This window comes from Pogona vitticeps, chromosome 4, assembly GCF_051106095.1.
Source record: "Pogona vitticeps strain Pit_001003342236 chromosome 4, PviZW2.1, whole genome shotgun sequence".
NCBI classification, from domain to species: Eukaryota; Metazoa; Chordata; class Lepidosauria; order Squamata; family Agamidae; genus Pogona; species Pogona vitticeps.
Genome location: NC_135786.1, coordinates 229,237,903 through 229,262,581, shown reverse-complemented (window position 1 = coordinate 229,262,581; position 24,679 = coordinate 229,237,903). Strand labels below are relative to the sequence as shown.

Here is a 24,679-nt window from a genome sequence, read left to right as displayed (position 1 = left end):
GAACAACTTGGCAGAGTCCAGCCAGCTAGGGAGGTGATGGGCTTCCAAGAGAAGGGTTCGAACAAGGTGAGGCAAAATATTTGTTTGTTTCAGGATAAGAGGGGCTCAAGATGCCCCCAGTCATCAAGAAGTAATGAGTGATGCAATTAATTCCTTTGGATATAATTGTCCAAGCTTTGGTTTGTTGCATCTAAATATAGCCAAATTATATCATTATATAATAAACTGAAAGAGCACCCCTTTCCATCCCTGGCCATAAAAAATGCATTAATAATAAAAATGCAAAACTTGAAGATTAGGGCAGGCACATGTACCCTTTGGGGGAGGAAAGTCCTCCAGTGGAAAGACTGACAGAGGATAAGCCTCCTTTTCAAGAGGCCCTCCATGTGACGGGCTTTCCAATTCATGTCTGATTTAAAGCTAAAGGATGACCAGGAGTGGGGGGCAGCAGGGGCTTTAAAGTTGCCCTGCCAGCCTTGGGCTCAGGAAGCCCACGAATCACCCAGTCCCTTAAGAGGGACTGCAATTTTATTTAAACTCCAGAAAGCCTAACATTTCGTTATCTGCGCCTGTCAATCAGCATATGCAATTTTTGTGCAAATCAGTGTCCTCTCTTGACCTCCTTTTCAGTGATGCACTCTACTTGAGAGGGCCAAGTGTATTTTTATTTAGTTTTTTTACTACTACTCCTTGCAGCCCTATCCGTTGGTTCTCTTGCCTAGGGCTTCTTGGAGTTTGAATGTAATACAGTATATCTATCTGGAGCTTCAGGTCTGGGAGTCACTGATGTGTGGCAATCCTTCCTGCCCTTCCTTCTCCCTGAACAAAACCCCTTTTCCTTCGCAGCTTGTCATCTGCTTCCCTTTTGCTGTGTTTTTCTATGTTTTTTTCCCCGGGATGCTGAGGTTCTAAAGCACAGGATTTCTTGCTTATTGTTCTGCCTTGCGAGCCTGGAATGCCACAACGTGTTTGTCAGCGTGACTCGCTCTCTCACATGACAACATCAAAACACAAAGGCAAAACTGAATCAGCACATCAGTCTGCTTTATCACATGCGCAGAACGAGATTGTCAGCTTCATGCTGTTGTTTGGTTTGCAGGCCTCCCCACCCCTCCGGCTTGGATGCTTCTCCGTTTTTTTGTTTTCGGCTGTCTTTTGAGGCAGATTGTGGGGAGAACGGCTGTGGAAATGAGATGACACTTCCAGTTCACCGGAAAACAAGGATAGGCACGCTGGCACACACGGAGACGCCTGTAGCACATTAAACAGGAACTCTTCGATAGAAAACAATGACTTCCTTTAATCTGCTTCAAGGGGCAGCTGAAGGAATGCTTCCCCCACGAGGCTATGATGGCCAGCATTTTCTCCCGACCCTCCAACAGATCCTGCTTCTCCAAGGAAATGACAACTAAGCAATGGCTCCTAATAAAATGTTTTAAACAGCCTCAAGGTGTAGGGACGTGTATCAGTGTTAACAGCTCTGCAGGCCAGTGAAAGTTCTATATACAACACTTTCACGTACCTTTATGTTTTTGTGTAAAGCAAAACAAAGCAAAGCATGCTGTTTATTTACTGCTTCGTAGTGTTTAAAGCACTCTCTGAACAGTTTATAATTAAATTATGCAAGCTGTACATACCCCCCCAACGCCCACAAGCTGGGTATTCAGTTAACCAACCCCAGAAGGAGCGAAGCCTGAGTGAACTTCGAACCAGCAACAGTGGTGGCTTGCAAGGCGAACGCCTCGCAGGATGAAAAAACCTGCAAGAAAAAATGATTTTTTCGATTGCTGTGGTGCCTCACAAGAGAGCTTCTTCTATGGCTGTACTTCGCAAGACGAATGTTTTTCACAAGACCGACGCCTCGCAAGACGAATGAATTATTTTCGAAAATTTCGCAAGACAGCGCTACTCGCGGAAGGAATTACATTCGTCTTGCGAGGTGCCACTGTACTTGGAACTGAACCCAGGCAGAGTTTTAGCTGCAGTACTGCAGTCTAACCGCTGTGCCAGAAGGTTCCTTTAATATAGTGAATATGACAAGTTGTCCCAGATGAGGTTTTTATTGTGAACTCCCCTTGTTGTTTTAATAAAAACTTACAGGGCTCCAGTGTTTTCCTCAATTAGTAAATCTTCAGTGTTTCCCACTTCAGTTTTTCCATATATATTTTTTCTTTCCAGAATTATATGTTAGGAATAAAAAGAAGGAATAATTCACACAGTGCTACTGACTGGTAGAGTAAGAGTAATCTAGTGTTTTGGACTTCAGCTCCCAGAAGCCACAACTCTCCCTGACCATTAGCAAGGGACTATGGGACATGAAGCCCAAAACAGCCAGCAGGTCAAAAGTTGGGAACGGCTCTAGGTATATCCCTTGGGCTTTTGGTCATAAGGTGGGCTCTGCTATAAACGATAGACAGGAGAGCTCCCACCCTGCCCTTCCTACTCCTTGAGTTAAGAAAGCCACCCTGAGTCCCACTTATGTAAGAATGGTGGATCAAATAAATAACAAATGAATACCACTGGACGGGTTTTGATCAGTGAATAACATTGCAAAGTTTTGGTGATTTCATGTAGGAAAGAACGAGGAACGGGGCCTTCTCGGCAGTGGCCCCTCACCTTTAGAACAACCTCCCAGTGGAGATCCACCTGGCTTCCTCTCTGGGTGTTTTCAGGAATAAACTTAAAACCTGGCTATTTGGGCAGGCTTTCTCCTCCTGCCATATCTTAATTTCTTGTACTTTCACCACCTTGGATCTATAATATATAATTTTTTTGTTTTATTGTTTTTAAATTTGTAACCCGTCCAGAGTAGACCTTTGGTCTAGATGGGTGGGATAGAAATCCAATAAATAAATAAATACCCTGTTTCCCCGAAAACAAGACTTAACCTGAAAATAAGCCTTGGTATGGTTTTTCAGGATGCTCCTAATATAAGCCCTACCCCAAAAATAAGCCCCAGTTAAGTGAAACCTCGCCCTCCACCCTTGTGCAGCCACCAGAAGATGGCATGACTGTATTCGAATAAATGTACTGTAGATGGTTGTACATGCAAAAAAATAAAACATCCCCTGAAAATAAGCCCTAATGCGTTTTTTGGAGGAAAAATTAATATAAGACCCTGTCTTATTTTCGGGGAAACACGGTAAATAAATTTACAAGCTGGCCAGTCCATCTTAGAAGCTGGAAAACTCAACTCCTTCCTGCTACCTATTTGATTCAGAACCCCTCTGTCCTTTCCTCCAGTCCACTTAGCTGGGAAAGAGATGAGAGAGGGAGAATATAGATGCCCAAATGGGATCACATTGCATATACATCCCATTGTATATGGATCAGTGACACTGGAACTGTGATGGATACTGTTTTGGCTTACAATAAACCATGGCTCCACCACCACCACTAAATTTGGGATTACCAAGCCCAGAGTTTCCAGGTCTACTTTGGAGCCAAGCCAGGGAGTTGAGTGCATCACTGACACTGTAAACGTCACCATCACCATCATTATCATCATCTAGGACCTTTTGCGTCCTGCGCTTGCTTAACACAGCCTTCCTCAACTTGAGTCCTCAAACATTGTTGAACTACAGCTCCCTTCATCCCCATGCAGCCTGGAAAATGGACAGGGATGTTGAGAACTGTATTTCAGCAATGTTTGTGGGCCAAGGTTAGGAAAGCGGTCGAAAGATATTTGTGTTGGCACACGTAGCATTGTTCTGCTTGCATCATCATATGGTCTGAAATATATCATGACTGACTGAAGAGATCCACCCCAGACATGCCCCATCTTGTCTAATTTTGGAAGCTAATTAGGATCAGGCCTGGTTATTACTTGGATGGGAACCCACCCAAGAAAAAAATCCTGCCTGAGACCCTATAGAGACCTATTGCTGCCGTTCAGAGTTCATAGTCTTGAAGGCAATGGACTAAGGAACTGACTCAGTGCTCTTGTGTTTTTATGTCACTCTGCTTGGCTGAAGGGGAATTTGAACCAATACATCCCCAGTCCAATTTCTCCCTAACACCACTCTGCTTCCTGCTTGATCTTGCATCTAACACGCTCTGTCCTCTGTTGATCCAGACCTTTTGTGTTCTTCCCTGTTCTTCCTGACCTTCTGCTGCTCTTCAATGTCTGCTTATATGCCTTTCGGATCCTCTATCCTCCATCCCCGCTATTGTTTAACAAGATACCTTCCCGCCTGCCACACCCCCATTTTGACATGCAGAATGTTTAAAAGTTAGCATCAGCAAAATCTCATGCAGGAACAATAGCCTCCTTTTGCAATACTCCATCATGTTAATACTAGGAGGGAAATGGTAAATGGGTCTTTTATTCACAAGGCCACTCTGCAACTCAGACATTCCCAATTTGGCATTGCAGTTTCAGAAATAGTCTGCTTGTGTTTCCAGATCTAATTTTTAAGTCGCTGTTCCACCGCCTCTGCCTTTCTCCAGTACTTACCTATCTCCTTCAGTTTACAGCTGCTGGTAGCTTTAAACATCATGTCAGCTGATGGGTGTATCTAAAATAGGCACACACGGCGAAAAAAGAAAAGAAAAGAATTCCATGGTTAATGTATGTGACATTAGTCTCTACCAGATAGCTTTCCTTACAGGCACATGGCAAGCATAATGAGTGCTAAAACAGACATGATATTTTGCAGAGTTTAGAAAGAGTTCCCCCCACCTACCGCCAAAGTTGTCATTTTTATATGTTTCTGACTTACAAAATTATCCTCTACTATAAATCAATTACCTCCAAAACATCCTGGCATTCAGAACTCAGCTCAACTTTTCCAAACCCAAGGGCATATTTTTCTTTTTTCAGTCAATCCATCTTATGTCTTGTTTTCCTCTTCTCCTGCTGTCTTCAGCTTTTTCTTAGTGTTATTATCTTTTGTAGTGAATCTTGCTTTCTTGTGATACGTCCATGAACGTGATGGCCTAAGTTGAGTCGCTCTAGCATCTAGTGAGAATTTAGGCTTGAATTGATCTAGCACCCACTTATTTGTCTTTCTGGCAGACAACAAGGCTCTCTTCTAACACATTTTATATAAATACGTACCCTCTCCCACAGCTTTTAAAATGAGCTCTCTAAAATCTGGTTCCCTGGGTCAGCGACCTAGCTATCCTGTCTTAGGTACATCCCTGATAAATATAAGACACTGTTGCATTTTGAAGCACTGTTACCGTGAGAGCAAAATCTATCTCAAAGCCAGTGTGGTTCCTGCAATAGACCTGTGTGAGGGTCAAGATTCAATCAGAGCTTGAGAAAGTCACTGTTTGGACTACAGCTCCCAAAACCAGTTCTGGGAATTGTAATCCAAAAAGGTAACTTTCCAAACTCTGGACCCACTGCATGCAATAACTATAGATGTGTTGGGGAATGGAACCTCCCTGTCCATGTAAGCTTCTTCCAAACTTCTTCAGCTGATGAGGCCTTGTGATCACACAGTTTAGTTGATGCCAGATTAGTATTTATAAGGGACAGCGCAATGGACGTGGGTGGATCTGGTGTTATATGGAGGCAAATCCACACCATAATGATAAAGGAGGTATTTAAGGTACTGAGTTTAGGAATAGGATTCAGGACACTGGAAAGATCCTGGAACATCTGAACTAAATTCAGAGCAGATTCACCTCCCCTAGTGATGTCAGATCCACCAGTTTCCACTGAGCACTAGCTCTGGGGCCTTGGGACAACTTTCCATAGGCTCTTTGTCCCCTTTGTTGGTATCTTTCTTCAAACAGGTAGAAACCCTGTTTGGCATCTCCTTTCCCCAACAATGGAATAGACACAGGATGAAATATGGGATCACACCCACTGCTTGTCAAATAGAGACATTTTGTTAGATGAGGAGGAGGAATCCTATGAGATAAAAGGAAAGGGTGTTTTACTTCTTTGGAAGTCTCCTGAATATTATGTTCCAAAGAAAAGATCTTCAAAGATTTGCCTTTAAAATCAATTGCCATCATCTGTGCTAGAAGAGAGCATCCTGTTTATGACAGAGGCTTTCTTAGAAGGCAGTGAGTTCTGATGTCAATATTTGTGTTTGGATTGGCTTTAATAGTCACACTGGATGAGCGTTTCCCTTCAAGTAAGCTGAAGAGTTGAAAAATGTACCAGTGGTGCATTAATCTGCAATCTTTTTCATTTCTTTCTTTCGTGAATCATTGCACAAGGGCCTGCTCATTGAACAGGCTATGAAATGTTACAATACTTTTTCCAGGAGAGCAGTCCTTCACATTTAATAAACCACTTAAAGAAGACATGAGTCGTTTACAGTGCTGTCTATAAGTTCTTTCCCCGGAATGTGCAGTAGCAAAACAAGTTATGCAAAAGGAGCAAATCTACATACCGTATGTCTGTTCCAGATTGCAGAATTACGATTTCCTGCAAAAGCATTTTGATTCTCCTTCCCTATACCCAGCCTCCCAGTACAAATCAAATTAGGGAAAATCGATTTGCTGAAAAGACAAAAGAAAAATAAAGGAAAGGGGGGGGGAATAAAATGGTCACTGTAAACTTGCAAAGAAAAATATTGTTCACGCAAAGTACAGGGGACTGGGAACAATGTGCAAGGAGTGTGGTATTGTAGTTTATTAAAGGTGATCTTTATGGAAGTGAGAGCTGGACCATAAAGAAGGCCGGCGGCCAAAGAATTGATGCTTTTGAATTGTGGTGCTGGGGGAGGCTCTTGAGAGTCCCTTGGACTGCAAGGAGAACAAACCTATCCATTTTAAAGGAAATCAACCCTGAGTGCTCACTGGAAGGACAGATCCTGAAGCTGAGGCTCCAATACTTTGGCCATCTCATGAGAAGAGAAGACTCCTTGGAAAAGACCCTGATGTTGAGAAAGTGTGAAGGCAAGAGTTTATTGTGAGCCACCCTGAGTAGACATATGTCTAGAAGGGTGGGATAAAAATCTGATAGATAGATAGATAGATAGATAGATAGATAGATAGATAGATAGATAGATAGATAGATAGATAGATAGATAGATAGATAGATAGATAGATAGATAGATAGATAGATAGATAGATAGATAGATAGATAGATAGATAGATAGATCGATCGGTGGGTGGGTGGGTGGGTGGGTAGGTAGGTAGGTAGGTAGGTAGGTAGGTAGGTAGGTAGGTAGGTAGGTAGGTAGGTAGGTAGGTAGATAGATAGATAGATAGATAGATAGATAGATAGATAGATAGATAGATAGATAGATAGATAGATAGATAGATAGATAGATAGATAGATAGATAGATAGATAGATAGATAGATAGATAGATAGATAGATAGATAGATAGATAGATAGATAGATAGATAGAAGGGGACAACAGAGGACGAGATGGTTGGACAGTGTCACCAAAGCGACCAGCATAAATTTGTCCCAACTCCAGGAAGCAGTGGAAGACAGGAGGGCCTGGTGTGCTCTGGTCCATGGCGTCATGAAGAGTTGGAGACGACTTAATGACTACACAACAACAAGTTGATCTTCATTACAATACACTATAATTCATACCTACCGGTAATTGTCTAAACAGCTAAGACATAGGCCAAAATTCAGTTCTATCAGTGGAACAATCGAGAGCCAGGATGCACAATGTAGTGCAACATCTTCCCTTTTTCCATGCCAGAAACATAGAGAGGACAACTCTCAGGTGCCCTGAACACCATTACAACTGCAGCTTTTGCCAGCCACCCACAGGATCAAATTGGCAGGAATGCATGCCAGTCTCGTGCATTGCTCTTTAGAAGCTCAGCATAGTGGAGTCGGAGAATTGCTAATTTAAGTGGGGTTGAGGTATATGGATGGGGACATGTACAATTATGCAAAGCAGGTAGGATCTGGGGATGGCAAGAAGAGACAGAACTGCTGGGATATTGATTGCTTGACCGGGCCAAGATGAAATGGATAGTCTCAGCTGGGTCCATGTAGGCAAATGAATTACGGTCTCTTCCCATCAGCCAAAGACTGACATTAATGAATATTATGACTAGTGCTGTTTCTCCACACCTGCCTGATTGGAATTACCCAACACAACAGGGTTCAAAAGGACATTTCAAGCAGAAGCCCTAAAACAGATCTAGCATCCCCTGAACTCTTGTTTGCCTCTTCTGCTTCTGCTCCATGTTTAACTCATCCTTCTGTTCGTCAGTTCATTTATTCATTTTATTTATACCCTTTCTTCTAATAAAGGGACCTGGGAGGCTTACAAAATAGGCAAAGGACCAATATTAAGATAATTCTAACAGACAATAAAGTGTAGGGTTTGAAAACAAACACATGCTACCAAGATTTCATTCTTGAAAACACACAAGTATTGTTGAATATTGATGTACTCAATCAATCTAACTATTGGACATGTTACAATAATTGAGTCAAAAGCACTGAAAGGCAGTTAACAGCACATTGAAAGGATAAGAAAACACGGCATCCTTGATTCAGCCTACTGCCTAAGCAGCCGGTGGCTTACCAAAAGGAGGTCTTTGCCTGCAAGCAAAAGGACAGCAAAGAGGAGACTTGTCTGGCCTCTTGTGGAAGAGAGTTCCACAGCCTCCAAGAAAGCCTTTGCTTGTGTCTACCTCAAGTGTGCCTGTTTGTGTCTGTGTGGCAGGACAGAGAGAGAAGCTCCAAAGATCTTTAAAAAGCCTAATGGCTTCCAGCTGTGGGCAAATAAGCTAGACAGAGGCCACCAATTCTGTAAGATCTATCTATCTATCTATCTATCTATCTATCTATCTATCTATCTATCTATCTATCTATCTATCTATCTATCTATCTATCTATCTATCTATCCATCCATCCATCCATCCATCCATCCATCCATCCATCCATCCATCCATCCATCCATCCATCCATCCATCCATCCATCCATCCATCCATCCATCCATCTATCTATCTATCTATCTATCTATCTATCTATCTATCTATCTATCTATCTATCTATCTATCTATCTATCTATCTATCTATCTATCAAGCCTATGGGAAGCTTGAAAGGCAGAGTGAGGGCCAGGGCCTAGAATTGCAGCTCCTCTTCTCCAAACAAGTGTGGTCTGTAATGGTCACAGCTGCAAATGAGCGCCAGGGCCATGGCTGGCAAGGGTGTGTTGGGGCTCACCAGGGATGGCAGTGTTTTCCATATCATTATTCCGCAGCCTATGAAAGCTGACATGTTTCAACTACAGCTCCCAGAATCCTCTTGACAGCACGACAGCCATGCTAGATGATGATTCTAGGAGCTGTAATCCAAACCAAGAACATTTACTGTACAAGCTCTGCTTTCTATCTAGTATGCTGTATTGTTAGGAGATAGCCAGGTGGGCATGTATAGGGTTACAGATGCCCCTTTCATTATATCTAGCATGGGGGAGGGAGAACTATGTCTATTGCAGCAAAAACAGTCTTGTGACACCTTGTAAAAGAAAAGAAAAGAAAACCTAACAAGTTTTATTTGACATAAGCTTTTGTGGACTGCCTGTCATTTCATCAGACACGTGAACTAGCTTGCAGCCCATGGATGTGTATGACAAAGTGTGACTTTAAGGTGCTGCAAGACTCTTGACTATATTCATTTCATTGTTTTTACTTTGAAAATATGTTATCGCTCTGAAAAGTAAAATGATGCATCTTCCTAAAGATAGGCGTTTAACATCAGGGTGGCAGAACGACACTCTCATTTTATATCTGCAGTGAGATAATGCTAGGATTTAAGTGAATTTAAAAATGCAAAGCTGTGCGTGCTGAGCCTATTATTACTATTGTTATTAATCAGACTTGTCAAAATGTCTTTTTTGCCCTCCCCTTCGAATGCACTGGGAAAGGGTTGCAGAGTCTAGAAGTAGGGGGGGAAGGAGAGAAATTTTAGTGTGATGCTTTACAGTGGAAATGATGCACATGTACGACTTCTTGCTTCCGAAGTCTGCCAAAACAGGAGCTGTCAAGTGCATGAGAGGTCACGCTCCACGTGGTAAGCTAGGATCAGACTGGGGGGCCACATGAAGGGAGATCAAATGCAAAAAGCAAGTAGGCTCCTGCACCTTTCGTAGAATAGGAGGAGGTTTCAACAGGCATGCCTAGATCAAATCAAGCCTGAACGATCTCTGAAAGCAAAAATGTGGAAGCTGATGCCATTCTACGGACTTTGGGCACATCACGATAAGGCAGGGTTCTCTGGAAAAAAAAACAATACAGTGGTGCCTCGCTAGACGATGATAATCCATTCCACTTAAATCACTGTTTAGCAAAATCATTGTCTAGAGAAAAGCATTTCCCCATTGGAATGCATTGAAACCTGTTTAATGTATTCCAATGGGGAAGAATCGTCATTTTCTAGCAAAGATCGGCCATAGGAAAGCCGCTTTGTTAACCGCCAATCAGCTGTTTAAATCACTGTCTTGCAAAGCTTAGGTCCCGAAAACACCTGTTTGCGAGCGTGGGAGGAGCTGTCAAAATTGTTGTCTAGAGAAAATCGGTTTGCGAAGCAGGGACCAAACATTGTCCAGTGAAATTCCCCCATAGGAATCACTGTTTTGCAATTTGCTATAGTGATCGCAAAGAGCCAATGTCTAGGAAAAAAAACCTGTCATGTGGGGTAACTGTCTACTGAGGCACCACTGTACTAGGAAAGATGGAAAGTAGCAGGAAAGGGGGAAGACACGGATTGACTCCCTAAAAGGAAACACAGGCTTGAGTTTACAGGAGCTGAGCAGGATCGTTGAGGACGGACCATTATGAAAATTGGACATTCATAGGGTCACCATGAGTCAGATGTGAGTGGATGGCACATAACAACGACACCTGGCATGACAAGCTCAGCCTTTTGAAACTTCCTCTTCTACCCACTTACAAAATGTGCAGGGGCCTTGTGCACTTTTGCATCTGGCTACCCTAGAAATGTGATTAGGTAAAGGTTCCCCTTGACATTTAGTCCAGTCGTGTCCGACTCTAGGGCTTGGTGCTTATCCCCGTCTCCAAGCCGTAGAGCCAGTGTTTGTCCAAAGACAGTTTCTGTGGTCACGTAGCCAGCGCAACTAGACACGGAACGCCAGTACCTTCCCACTGAGGTGGTACCTATTTATCTACTTGAATTTGCATGCTTTCGAACTGCTAGGTTGGTGGGAGCTGGGACAAGCGATGGGCACTCCGTCGCGTGGATTTTATCTTACGACTGCTGGTCTTCTGACCCTGCAGCACAGAGGCTTCTGCGGTTTAACCCGCAGCGCCACCACGTCCCAGTAATGTGATTAGTAATTACAAAATCACCTTTTAGTGTAACATGGATGACCTAAGTTATAGGTGTAATGAAAAACATGTAGTTACCTTTAACAGTCACTTTTAAAATCAGTGATAGGCATTTTAAGAGACCTTTTTAACAGGAACTTTTCAGGTTTTATATCATTCTCTTATCTAACCTAGGTGGCAAGGGGCCTAATTCTTTGTTTTTTGTGTGTGTTTGTATAAATACTTACAAGGTTCAAAATTAAAACCAGCCTCTAAAGGGAAGTGGTGTTGCATTTTGTGGCCTGTTGGTAATGGCACATTAATCATGTGCAATGCCCATAAATTACTGTGTAGAATAATGATGATGGCAACTGAGAATGAATGGATAATGAAACAAGGTCCTTTCAGAATGTAACATTTTGAGCTCTGTATTTTAGAACACCCTGTATCTTGGCTTCATCTCTCACTTTCTAATTTCCTGGGAGTGGAATCTGCCTGTGAGTCCATTGTCAGCTGTATCATAGTTAAGAACCAGTGCTATGCAGAAGTAACTCAACAATTTGATGCCAAGTTTCATCAAAAGCAGGGATGAGCGCCGAGTCCATTTAGAAAAGGATAGAACCAGAAAGCAGGGGAAATCCTTATATGAAGGATTAAAGGGGAGGGTTCCATATCTGATGCTTGTTTCTATTTTATGTTTTGTGTCAAATGTTCTGTGATCAATTTTAAAGCCCTTATCTCTGACACTTTTAATTCTTCATTTAGGCCACTCAAGCTGTATGCATGTTTTGGGCTTGTGTTAAGAGGCAACGATGAATGTAAACGATGCATGTTCAGTGATCGCGGCTGATTCATTCTCAGGCACTCTATTTAAGTGAATTAAATGGTTTGAGAAAATGAGTTACCGAAGCTTTGCTGCTTTACTCCACCTGGAGCCTTCCTCTCCCTGTCTGTGCCTCCCGAGGCCTGGGTGCGGGAAGTTCCCTTTGGCTTGCCAGAGGGTGCAGGGCAGAGGGCTGCCTGCCTGCTGGGGCACCAGGAGCAAACCGCTATTTATAGAACGCTTGGCAACTAAACTGCAACAGGTTAAAAACAGAGGAAGAGCAGAAGGCAGCGTTTAGCAACCTGATGACAGAGGCTCTTCACAATACAGTGGTGCCTCGCTAGACGATGATACTCCGTTCCACTGAAATCGCTGTTTAGCGAAATCATTGTCTAGCGAAAAGCATTTCCCCATTGAAATGCATTGAAACCTGTTTAATATGTTCCAATGGGGAAGAATTGTCATTGTCTTTTATTTATTTATTTATTTATAACTATAACAAAAACAAATCATTCGTCATTGTCTAGCAAAGATCGGCCATAGGAAAGCCGCTTTGCGAACCGCTGATCCGCTGTTTAAATCGCTGTCTTGCAAAGCTTATGTCCCGAAAACACCTGTTTTGCGAGCGCGGAGGGAGCTGTCAAAATCGTCGTCTAGCGAAAATCGGTTTGCAAAGCAGGGACCAAACATTGTCCAGTGAAATTCCCCCATAAGAATCACTGTTTTGCGAATCGCTATAGCAATCGCAAAAAAACAATGTCATGTGGGGTAACTGTCTAGTGAGGCACCACTGTGAAGGACCTGTACACAAAACAAGTCAATCTGGACACAACCTACTAAGTGCCCTGATATGCAGACCCACATAATTTCAGTAAAGCTGGTTGCACAGTGACTTGGATTTCAACATCTGCTCAACATCTGTGCTCTCTGCAACAGCACGGTGATGTCATATTCTCTGACACTATGCTGGCAAAACAATGACTGTGAATATTACTTGCTATAAGAGCAACATGTAGGGTTGCACCAGGAAATACAGTAAGTCTAAGTTGGTTTATCTTAGTCAGACGAACCACCCATAGAACTCAGTACCAGCTAGACCGGAACTGGAGGAAGTTACATTTTTAGACATCAGTTCCCAGAATTCTTCATGTAGCCATGTTTGCCAGGGATTTCTGAGAACTGTATTTTGTTGTCGTTGTTTAAGTAATGTTCCTGAGCTATGATATGATTGACAGCAGCTATCCAAGTTTTTAAGCAGGAATCTTTCCTTGCCCTGTGTGGAAATATCAGGGAATGAACCTGCAACGTTCACATATAAAACATGAGCTTTACTGCCTTTTCCAGTTTGCCACCTGAAATAAGGATAGCAAGTAAGTCTAATGGCCACTGAATTACTGAGACTCCAGTGCATGTTTAAATCACCTACAAAGGCAGATTTCAGTGCAAAAGAGATGAACAAGAATTTGCCTGGGTTCAGCTCTCTCTCCTATGGCTTAATGAAAGGCTTTTAATCAGACATGCCGTTAATCAATTTACCAGTGCAAGGATGCTTGAGTTGCCATTCAAATACTGTTTTGCCAATGGCCCTGCTAAGCTAATTATCACTGCCTGCACTTTCTGCTTCCTGCCATCTCCTTGTTTATAATCCTTTTCCCACTCATGCCTCATGTGCATATATACTGCTGTCAGTTGAGAAGTAACTTCTCACGCATCAGATGAAATGGACGCTCATCCAGTAACAACAAGAACCACCACCACCAATAAATTCATAGTCATTGGGACTTTAGGAACAATATCAAGACATTTCACACAGTACTATAAAGCAGTTGCAGATCTCAGAAATCACACCACCATCAGAGCTACAAAAAATGGCAATATTAGGAACAGCATACATACTGTGCCAATATTTAACAGGTACTTAGGTTTTTGGTTAAAACTTGTATCTGTTATACTATAATACCAGTCAATATTTTTTAAATTTTGACCATGCCTAGTGTTTTCATAATGATTATATTAATGTGCCATCAAGTCAATTCTGAGTTACGGCAACCCTATCCAGAGTTTTCCAGGTAGAGAATACTCAGAAGTGGTTTGCCATTCCCTTCTTCTGAAGGAATCCTTTATTCAAAACTTGCCCAAAGCCACACAGGCTGGCCCTACTCACAGAAGCCGCCCTGGAGAATCAAACTCCCATCCTCTGGCTTCTCAAGTCCAGGGTGTAAAGATCTTAGCCTGCAAAGTGCTACACGACTGTGTTGTTGGTTTTGCTAGAATAGATCAGCCACTTTGAGAAAGAAGTGATGTGCATTCAGTGGAAAGAATAGATGCCATTTTCCTAGATGGGGCCTTGAATGGCACCAGTGAAAATACAGAGGAGAGATTCAATGGGGTTTTCCCTTTTTTGGGAAACTGTCTGGACAAATAGCAAAGAGATAAAGAATATATTTTAAGATTGTAATGGCTACTTTTAAGGTTGTAGAGTCCAAGGGTAACTTTTCTAGTATCTGCCCTTTTCCATCCCTGGTGATGATGCATGCTGCTGTTACACAGGAACATCTGGAGGCCTACCTTAAGCCAGCCAGCCTGACTTTCTTCTTTTCAACTGGTACAATACCAAGTTTCCCTCCAAAGATATCCCCAGATATTTTTCCCCAACAGCAATAGCACAGGTTTGATGCACTTCAAAGGACTTTGAAATCCACACTTTTCCCAGCAAAGAACTACCGCCGCAGCCAAAGCTTATCTCAGCTTGACTTTTACCCAGATCCCTCTTAAATCCTTGTAGTTCAGCTTAGGGAGGATGGGGACCGAGCGGAGTGCCTTCAGTTCCCTCGCCTCCCCCCACAACAATAAGGGATTGGAACAAATCTGTAAAGCAAATGTGGGTCAGCCTGCTTTTAAAAAAAGAAGTCTGATGTGACAAAGGAGATCTCTCTGCCTTTTTTTCCCTGCTCAGAATCTGCATCACATACATCAGTGCTTTTCACCAGGGGAAAAAATGTTGTCTTCTTTCATAAGCACAAACATTTTCTCTCCCCTCCTTGGTGCTTGATCATCTCTTTTTCTCTTTCCTTTCATTTAAATGAAGTAAAAGAGATCAAATGGTTCACTACACAAATCATCAGTGTTCTCATCCCCACTTTGTCTTGGCACTAATGGAAGGATATCTATTGCCTCTTTAACCAGCCAGAGTCAGACAAACCAGTGACATTTCCACAATGCTCTCAGGACTTTCATGGCAACAAGTGTGTGTGTTTGGCTGGCTGGGGGAAGGGCTTCATTCTGCTTATCTCTACACTCCATTATCCCTGATCATGCAAGGTCCCTATCTCCTGCATCAGCAGGGCTTGCTTGGGTGGAGGGGGCGATTGTGTTTCCACTTCTTCTCTGCTTTTAAAAGAAAAGTGAGATGTGTGTGTGGGGGTGCTGCCTTGAAGGCAGGGAGTACAGAGGATTCTGGAGAGCTAAATATAAAGGATGGGAGCAGGGAAGAGGAAGAATAAATTTCACAATGTACCTACACTGTTCAGGTTTTAAAAGAAAAATTACAGCCTTTATAAACCCTCCTTTTCTAACAAGCCATAATACAGTGGGGTCTTGACTTGAGAACTTAATCCGTATTGGAAGGCGGTTCTCAAGTCAAAAAGTCTGTAAGTCAAGTCTCCATTGACCTACAGTGCATTGAAAACCGATTAATCCTGTAACAGGCCGTTTTTGTTCCATTTTGGTTTTTTTCTGGTCTGTAAGTCAAATCTCAGTCTGCAAGTCAAACCTAAATTTTGCGGCCAGAGAAGTCTGTAACTCAAAAAGTCTGTAAGTCAAGCCGTCTGTAAGTCAAGGGTCCACTGTATGTTATATCCTAGGCAGATGTATATGTGTGAGAGATTAAAAGAAGGTAGGGAGTGGAGATGGAGGGGTCACCATTTCTGAAAAACTAAAATAAAATTTCAAATCTATACCCATTGATCTGGCTTCCAACAGAGGGAAAATTCCCTGGTGTTTGAGCCACTTCAATCCCCCACCAAACTTACATCAACAATACATTTGGCCACATCTAAAAGTGCTGGCCTATGGGGCAGATTTCTCTTTTGCATTACCTTGGTGCTCAACTCCCAGCCTTAGCTAACTTGGCCGACCAGCTCACTTTGGCTATTGGTAGGGCAGGCCCTGTCAATGGGCACATATGGACTACCATACCAATGATTTTGGTACCTGACACTTGACTATGTGTTGGGAACACATGGGTCTGGAAGATTTCCCCTCGGTTTCTCCATCTGGCCCCCACAGGAGTGAGAACCAGTCTGCAAGTACAGAAGGTTGCACTCTTAGCTTTCCCCATAACAGTGTAATTGAGTGGGAAACAACAAGAAAAAAAATCCACACTTTATTCAAAATAAGGAAATGCCAGCCTTTTCTTCTGCCTATATGGAGTCAGCAGGAAATAGAACTAACCTAACCCCATTCCCCCAGAAGACTGCACTATACTCTTTTATTCGGAGAAAAGTCCCACTGAGGGTCTGCACTCTTGTAAATATGTTTAGGATTAGAATCACCCCCATTAAATGCAATAGCCAGAGTCTTGTTGGTATTGCAATGTGAAGTAAAAGTCTCGAAAATAATAGTCATGATCTTTTCAGCTGTCTGTTGTGTGCTCTGACAAGCCTGGTTTGCACAACTGGATGCTCAGGTGCATGACAGGTGGCTGGCAAAATACAAACCCCGTTTGCATGACTGGCCTGAGGTGCATAGCATTTTGGCCACTTGCTCAGAGCCTAGAAATATAATTCCCACATACTTCCAGTTAAGACAGCATAATAGTCCAAACCCTAACCCTCCTAAGCTTTCTCCTTAGCCTTGTGTAGAAAAGCAGGGGATTGAATAGTTGGGGGTGGGGAACCCAATTTTTCATGGAAAATCTTCACTTTTGAAAGATGTCTTGACATATCACAAATTACAGCAGCTGAGCTATTCACCAGCTGCTGTGCAGGATATTTACCAGGTGCTGAACAAAGATTTTGCAACTCTTACTGTAAAATGTGAGTAAGGCGAAGGTGCATCATACAAGTACAGCTAAACAGCTGACGCATGCAGCACATGACTGGTAGTAGCTGAAGATCTGAAACTGATTTCACTGAATCATCCAATGTGAGCAGTATTTTGTACTGATGCACGGTAGAACGTCCACCCCTCCAAGTACAACTGGGAAGCTTATTTCACGTGCTGGACAGCTTCCTGATTTCATACAGGCTGACAAGCAGCACTGAAAGCATAGAAGGGCTGAGGATGGTGGCCTGCAAGTGAGCCCAACTCCCCCAAAATGAATTAAGGGCCATGCAATGTATGTAGCTGATGTAACTCATAGGTAGACCTGTTTGCAGGCAGTGACCATCAGAAGGCTTTTTTGGCGGGGCCGATTTTACAAAAAGGGTCGTGTGAACCTCGCTGCCCTCATTTCCACACAGGGGCCACCGTGGGTTGTTTGCGTGCGTCCCCCCCCCCATGCTTCCAAAGCATCCCTTTTTTTTTCATTCCTCCCCGATTCCTCAAAACTGAAGGCGTGTGAAACACGCGTGTGCAGTTTTGAAGCATAACGCGCGCGAGAGACCCACACGCGTGTTGTGTAGGTCTTCTGCATTTGAAAAGCGCTGGGAGTAACGAAAGGGCAGGGATTTGCACACCCGTCAGTGGGGGAAGGGTCCGTCCCGCGTTCTGTCGCCAGGGCAGGATGGAACCCAGCCGGGGATGGGGGTGGGTGAGGGAACAGGGGGCAGAGTGGCCCCAGTGCGCCTCGTCTTCCTGCGGAGGCTCACTTCCTGGTTTTTTGCCCACGTGACGGGCGCGGGGCCGCCCGCCTGCCCGGAAGAAGGGGGCCAGGCGGCTCGCGCGAGAGGGGCGGAGACGACCCAAAAGGGGCGGGGCCCGCCTCCCGTCTGTCACCAACCGCCGACCCTCCCAGCCAGTCGAGGCGGGAAGAGGAGGAGGTGGAGGAGGAGGAGCCAGAGGTAGAGCCGGGGAGTCCTTGTAGGAGGAAGAGCCCGCAGGAGCCCGGCGCGTGGGCGAGCCCGGCCGCGGGGGACAGGCGAGCAAGTGCTGAAGCGGGAGGAGGCGGGGCCGGAATTAGAGGAGGAGGAGGAGGAGGAGGAGGAGGAGGCGGGGCCATGGGAGGAGCCAGAGGTGGAGTCCGAGGAGGAGGAGCCTGCAGGAGCCCGCGGATGGGCGAGCTCGGAAGCGCTGAAGGAATGGGAGGCGGAGCGCGCCGAGGAGGAGGAGGAGGAGCCAGAGGCGGGGCTTGAGACCTCAAGAAGAGAAGAAGGAGGAGCCTGCGGGATCCAGAGGGTGGGCGATCGAGGGAGGGAGAGGAGGCAGCGCGCGCCCAGGAGGAGGAGCAGGGGGCGGGGCCCGAGCCCTCAGAGGAGGAGGAGGGGGAGGAGCCTGCAGGAGCCCAGCGCGTGGGCGAGCCCGGCCGCGGGCGCGAGCGAGGAAGCGCTCAAGCGAGAGGAGGCAGCGCGCGTCGAGGAGGAGGAGGAGGAGGAGGAGGAGGAGGAAGAGGCGGCCGCCGCCGCAGCAGCTGCAGCACCGCCGCGGCCAGAGCCTCAGCGGGGACCTTCACGGCCCCGCAGCCGCCAACGGCTCCTGCGACCGCCGCCATCCCCCAGCCTTATTCCCGTGCCCACCAAAAGCGGCAGCCCCGGGATTACCGCCAGCACGGGAGGCGTCCTCCGCTCGGCTCTTCTCTCCCTTTTCTTCTTCTTCTCCCTCCATCCCCCCCGATTCCCGATCGGGGGGGGAAGCGCCGCAAGAGAGGGGGCTGCCCGAGCAAGTTAGTAGCTCCCGGAGGAGGAGGAGGAGGAATTGCGCGCTCTGTGTGTATGTGTTTGTGGCGGCGGCGGCGGCCGTGTGTTATGTGGAGGGAGGGAGGAAAAAACAAGCAGCGGAGAAAAGCCTCTTTTCTCTCTTTTTTGGCGCAGATCGGGTTTGTGTGTGTGTGTGTGCCTGTGTGGTGGGGAGGTGATGTTTCCCCCTTCTCAGTTTCTGAGGAGAAGCTTTTGGACGGGGAGGGGCAGCTTTCTTTAAAAATTAAAGACAGAGAGTGTGTGTGTGTCTCTTTTCTCCTTAGTTTCTAGCTTCTGAGGGGACTGGAGGGGGGGAGGGAAATGTCCAAGAGAAACAGAACTGGGGGGAGGGAGTTGCACCTCAGCCCCACTTTTTGAGGGAGGTGGGGGGTGGGTATGTGAGAAGAGGGTCCCTCTTCTCTCCATCTCTGTCTCTCTTTTCCTGAAACACCCCTCTCTTTTCTCCCCCCCCCCAAAAAAAGCCAGGAAGAAACTGCCTCAGGCGCTTAAAAGGGGTTGGGGGGTTTGTGTGTTTGTGGAGAAGGGGGTCCGGCCTCTTCCCCCCCCCCCCTTACTGCTCAGTGGATCCACGATTTGTGTGGTCAGAAAGGTTGCTCTCTGAAAAGTGTTGTTCCTCTGTGGGTGTGGGTGTTTTTGAGGGACAGCGAGGGGCCGGAGGGTACGGATCCTGCCGCTTAAAAGGAGAAGGCTCTGAGGTACCAGAAGACACACCCTCTCTTTTTCAAAGTGGCCGGTGGCCTTTTAAGGAATGGCCAGCATAAATGACTACAGTTTATACTAGAAGTCGTTTGGTTGAGGAACCTCTTCTCCCCCCCCCCCAAAAAAAAAAAGGATTTTGAAGGGAGAGATCACCTGCGGCCACCCCCTCCTTCCAGCACTAAGAAATATAGCCTGTAGGATGATCTGACAGTGAGTCAGATGGATAACCTGTTTTCTTACATGGGGGGGTGGGCGGGCTCTGGGTTAGTATCTAAAATAGGGACACATAGAGGACGGTAATGCCATTTAAACGGCTTTTTTTTTGGAAGGGGACCTAAGTAGTGCAAGGCTGAGTCGAAGACAGACCATTCTTTTCCATAGTGGTGTCCTTTAGTAAAATACCAGAGTGGAGAGACACCTAGTCCTTTAATATTTCTTCATTTGAAGTCTTGATGGGGACAGAAGCAATCCCAGTGTAAACATCTCCCATGCTTAGTTGGAACAGGCTGTGATGCCAAGGGCCTCCTTTATTTTGTTTAGGGTACCATTAGGTGCATCCAGGATATTTTTAAAACTGTCTTCCCTTTTTATCCTGAGCTTCTTGATGCTCCTCCTTGTATTTAACACCCCATTCTTATCTATTTCTCCTTCTTGACGATCTGCAACTGATGGGCAGGATCATGCCGGACCAGATCACTGTGTCAGAGTTTATTACTGAGACCACAGAGGATTACAACTCTCCAACAACATCCAGCTTTACTACCCGGCTACAGAACTGCAGGAATACAGTCACTCTTCTAGAAGAGGTAAATAAACACTTCTCATGTCTGCTTTATGTGTTTACTGTAGAAGTACATGCATGTGAACCTAACCAACATACATATTGTCGCTGAACACTATTCTGCTTTCTTAATAAATTATAGCATACATTGTCTTGGCAGAAACTATAGGTAGTATTCACGCCTTTTTTCTGTGTATGAATTACAATGGTTTGAGGGAAAAAGGAGGCTGGATATTTCGTTTCCTGTGTCCTGTTACCTTGTGTTGCCATCCTAATGACAGCCGTGGTGGTTAGAAGCAGGATTGTTTGACGATTATGTAAAGCAGATGGTTGTGCAGAATGAATGGAGCTTGATGTGTCTGGTATAGGTAACAAATTGCATTACTTTCAATTGGGAACTGATAAAAAGACGTAGAAACAGTTGGAAGATGATGCAGAAAGCATGGGGAAGACATTGGAGAAATGATGCAGTGACATTGGCTGTTTTATGGTGATGCTGATATGTCCTTTCCCATTCCTTTTTTCTTTTGAATGGAAGCAGAATATTGCATACTGTGTGTATTGGGAAATATTGTCTAATAACTACAAGATATAAGTGATGTGAAATGGATTGTTGCTTAAGAATATGAGATATTTAAAATGTTTGTCATGAATGGAAAAGCAGGTTTACAGATGGGATGACAGCAAGCTTAAAGGCACTAAAGAATTGTATTTCTAATATTCTTTATTTGTGGTGCATTAAATGGTTACCTCTTCAGTGTTGCATTTTATAATCTCAAGTTAACGCTATACAAATTACATAGCCCCCCTTCTCCCTGCTAAAAGCTTTGTACAGATTATTGCAGACATAGTATATTTTCTGGACTTGGTGTTGCTGATGTGGCAGAATGAAATTGTACCGATGATAATCTTGCTCTAGGGAGCAAGATTATCATTGGTACAAATGACCTTCTGAAATATTAATAGTACTTACATCCAAGTTTAAAGCATAACAACATAAGTGCTTCTGTGTAATTGGATAATAGAACTGGGATATAAGTTTAAATACCTTGTTTGTTTTTGAGGAGTGGCATTGATTCACACTGTAATTTGCCTTTCTTCTGAGATTGGTCATGGTTACCCTGAGCAAGGGTAACATTTCTCTGGTGATGTATATAACTGATCAAATAGTTTTATCAGCTTTTGTGGCTTTAGAGAACATAAAGGTGGAGTGCCACTGCATTCACCTGTACAGATAGCACTGATGTTTCTCTGTGAGAGAGTTTCTGGTCCAGAAGGGAGTCAGAAAAATGATGCCACCTGACATGGCAGTGACCACTCTGAGTTTCCCTGTTTCCCTGTCAGACCATGCCTGGCCTTCAAGTTTTCTTCTTTGAAGGGCTGGTAAACATTTAGTCAAAAGAAACTAGGATCTTTGCAGCCTAAAAGGGAAGTTGTATCCCCCAGTTATCTGTGAGGTAGGTTGGTGTATCACAGCTGAATCACAAGAATTGATTTGTATATCCTAGCTGGCATGTTGAATACTGCTGAGGAGGCAGCAGGAATTTGACAGTTCGCTGTTGTTCTGGGCAAAACTTAATGCAATCTTAAAATGAGTTGTCACTTTTCTGATGAATGAATATATGTGGAATGCTGATTGAATATATGTGGAATGCTAAAAAGCTAGCGTTGGGGCTTCTGAAAATACAGCATGTTGACAAACAGTTGTGTGATGCATATTTGTGATGGTCTGTGATTTTTATAACCTCAATTTTGTTTGCATAAATGAGATTGTTGGAGAAAGGACCAGGCCGATAGAGTCCACTTTTGTTTCGTTCCTTTCATGAAACAAATGAATCCCTTTCGTTTGTCCAGTTAGTCATTGAGTCAGGATTCCGTTTCTCAGTAAGACTGTGACAAAACATGAGTAACTGTTTTTGCATTTCTTCATTTCTACCAACAAACATTAGAAAGATGTGCATTTTTTGCTTCCCTGTCATAACAAATGGAATGAATTCATAATGGAGAAAAGAGGTGATGGAATTCATTGGCTTTATTGATCATAGTTTCATCCTCTTTTTCCACAAGGCAAGCCAAAGAGTTGATTATCCAGCTCTGATACTGCCTTATGGCTTAATGTTAAGTGCTGCATCTTGGTTTGCAGTGGAAAGGGAATCTTGGAATGCCCTTTTAAAACTGTATTTAATGAAAAGGCTGAAGCAGATACCAGGATCAGCCAGAGCAAATTATATATATATTTGCCCCACAGCAAGTTTTTAGAAGATAAATTATTAATAAAGTACTAGCATATTTTTCCAAAGATATGTTTTGGGGGTTAAGAGAGCCTGAGGAGGTCTTTTGCTGCTATCTGAAAGCATTATTGACAGAAAATATATGCAGTGGTCATATAGTAGAACAGAATTGGATCAGGAAAAAAGTCAAAATTGTAGACTCTTTTTTTTCTTTTGCATCACCAGTGGAATTAATATGTTTATGAGTGGGGAATGCCTATGTGCATACACCATTAAAAGTAAATATGAAATAATGGAAAGAAAAATTAATAATTTCATAAATGGACTCCCAGGTATCCAATCTTATTGACCTTTGGCTTATCAAAGATGAAGAACAGCCATTATCTACCGTGTTTCCCTTAAAATAAGACAGGGTCTTATATTAATTTTTGCTCCAAAAATGCATAAGGGCTTATTTTCAGGGGATTTTTTTCATGCACAACAGTCTACATTTATTCTAATACAGTCAGGTCATCTTCTGGTTGCTGTACAATGGTGGAGGGCGAGGTTTCACTTAATTAAGGCTTTTTTTGGGGAATAGGGCTTATATTACTAGCATCCTGAAAAATCATACTAGGACTTATTTTCAGGTTAGGTCTTAGTTTGGGAGAAATAGGGTAGGATTTAAAAACAGTGCTTCAGTATCATGTATTTGTTCCAGCAGGCCTTTCCATCATACACCTCTTTTCTGTTTTTGCTTTTTGTTTTGTGTATGATTTTTATATGATTTAATGTAGTGCTTTCTTCTTTTAGAATTGTCTATTTTCGTTGTCTTATATTATTTTTATGGTTGTTAGCCGCCTAGAGTGGTCCTTTCGGACCAGATAGGCGGGGTATAAATCAAATAAATAAATAAATAAATAAATATTTGTGGCACTTCATCCTGAATGGACGTAATTGTAAACTCTGAATGGTCCATGGATTCCCTGGTCTGTTGAAAGTTGTGCCTTTCAGAATTTGATTCAGTCATCTCTGAAGTTACAGTTCCACAACTGGAAGGTTGCTTGGTATGACAATGGATTTCAGGAACAAGTTTGTACCTGAAGTCTGTAGATGTCAGTGCTGTCATTTCTCAAATGAGAGTTTGTATACAGTTCTCCCAGTACATTCTGTGTATCTGAAGAAGTGAGCTGCTGTTGAGGTTGTGTGGAGAAAAACGTACTGGTCTTTAAGATTGCACAGAATTCCTTGTGGTCTTATTTTTAGAAGTCACCTAACTGAACTTGGTTGTGGAGTGGTTTCCCCAGTAATTTGGTCAGATAGAAAAAAGGAAACAAGGCTGTAGGTTTTGGTCTTATGAAGGGAAACTAACTCCATTACATGGGGGGAGGGGGAAAACCATAAGCATTGATAGGCTTTCATAAAGATAGGCTATGATAGAGATCATACTTGATGCAGTTGCTAATCATACTTCACTTTTAGCTGGATGGCTGTCCTCTTCCAAGTGTAGTCTGGGAAACCCATACACAAAAATTACTGTATTTGCTGGCGTATAAGACTACTTTTTTTGCCCTGAAAAACATGCCTCCAAGTGGGAGGTTTGTCTTATACACCGGGTGCACTTCAGTTGGAATAGACATAACTGCCCATAGTGTCCTTCTGATGCTCACCCAGTGCCCATAGTAGCCTCCCGATGCCTGCCCACCTCCTTCTACATACTGTCCAGTATCGCATGGTATCCAGCGCGGCCACGGCGAGCATCATGAGTGAGACAGGGGTGCCAGCCTTTTTAACGTGACCAGCCCATTCTGCTCGGTGGGAAGCAGTGGCGCTTTGGCCCACCCCTTGTCTATGCAGAGCTCGCACTTGTGCACTAGTGCCAGTCACAGGGAGATGCAGGGGCTGGGCGGAGGCGCTGCAGTCGTGCTCGGCCATACAATGGTGACAATGAATAGCACCTTTTATTTGGTGTGTGGAAGATGTGTGGAAGAGGGGGTAGTTTTATACGGCAAGTATATAACATACTATATATTTTGAGTGGAAATGTTGGGGGGTTGTCTTATACACCCAGTGTAAGATGCTGGCCAAAGTCATTCAT

At 43.9% G+C, this 24,679-nt stretch overlaps 1 protein-coding gene and 1 long non-coding RNA gene across 5 annotated transcripts in view; one reads left to right on the top strand and one right to left on the bottom strand.

Annotated features, from left to right (window-relative positions):
* The window catches only part of ASAP1 (ArfGAP with SH3 domain, ankyrin repeat and PH domain 1), a 145,939-nt gene that overhangs the window by 42,405 nt on the left and 78,855 nt on the right, over positions 1-24,679 (top strand). For 2 of the 4 annotated variants that reach the window (XM_072999342.2, XM_072999340.2), the window contains exon 3: positions 20,267-20,396. In XM_072999342.2, the coding sequence (XP_072855443.2) occupies positions 20,267-20,396 (130 nt within the window). Of the gene's footprint in view, positions 1-18,371; positions 18,858-20,266; positions 20,397-24,679 lie in introns of those variants that run through there. The other 2 variants (XM_072999341.2, XM_078391647.1) reach the window with 2 other exon arrangements.
* On the bottom strand, positions 1,530-18,868 carry LOC140707004 (uncharacterized). Its single transcript, XR_013544207.1, has 4 exons — positions 18,736-18,868; positions 6,354-6,462; positions 4,457-4,517; positions 1,530-1,759 (listed from the first exon to the last, which is right to left on the bottom strand). It is a non-coding gene; the product is annotated as an uncharacterized LOC140707004 (long non-coding RNA).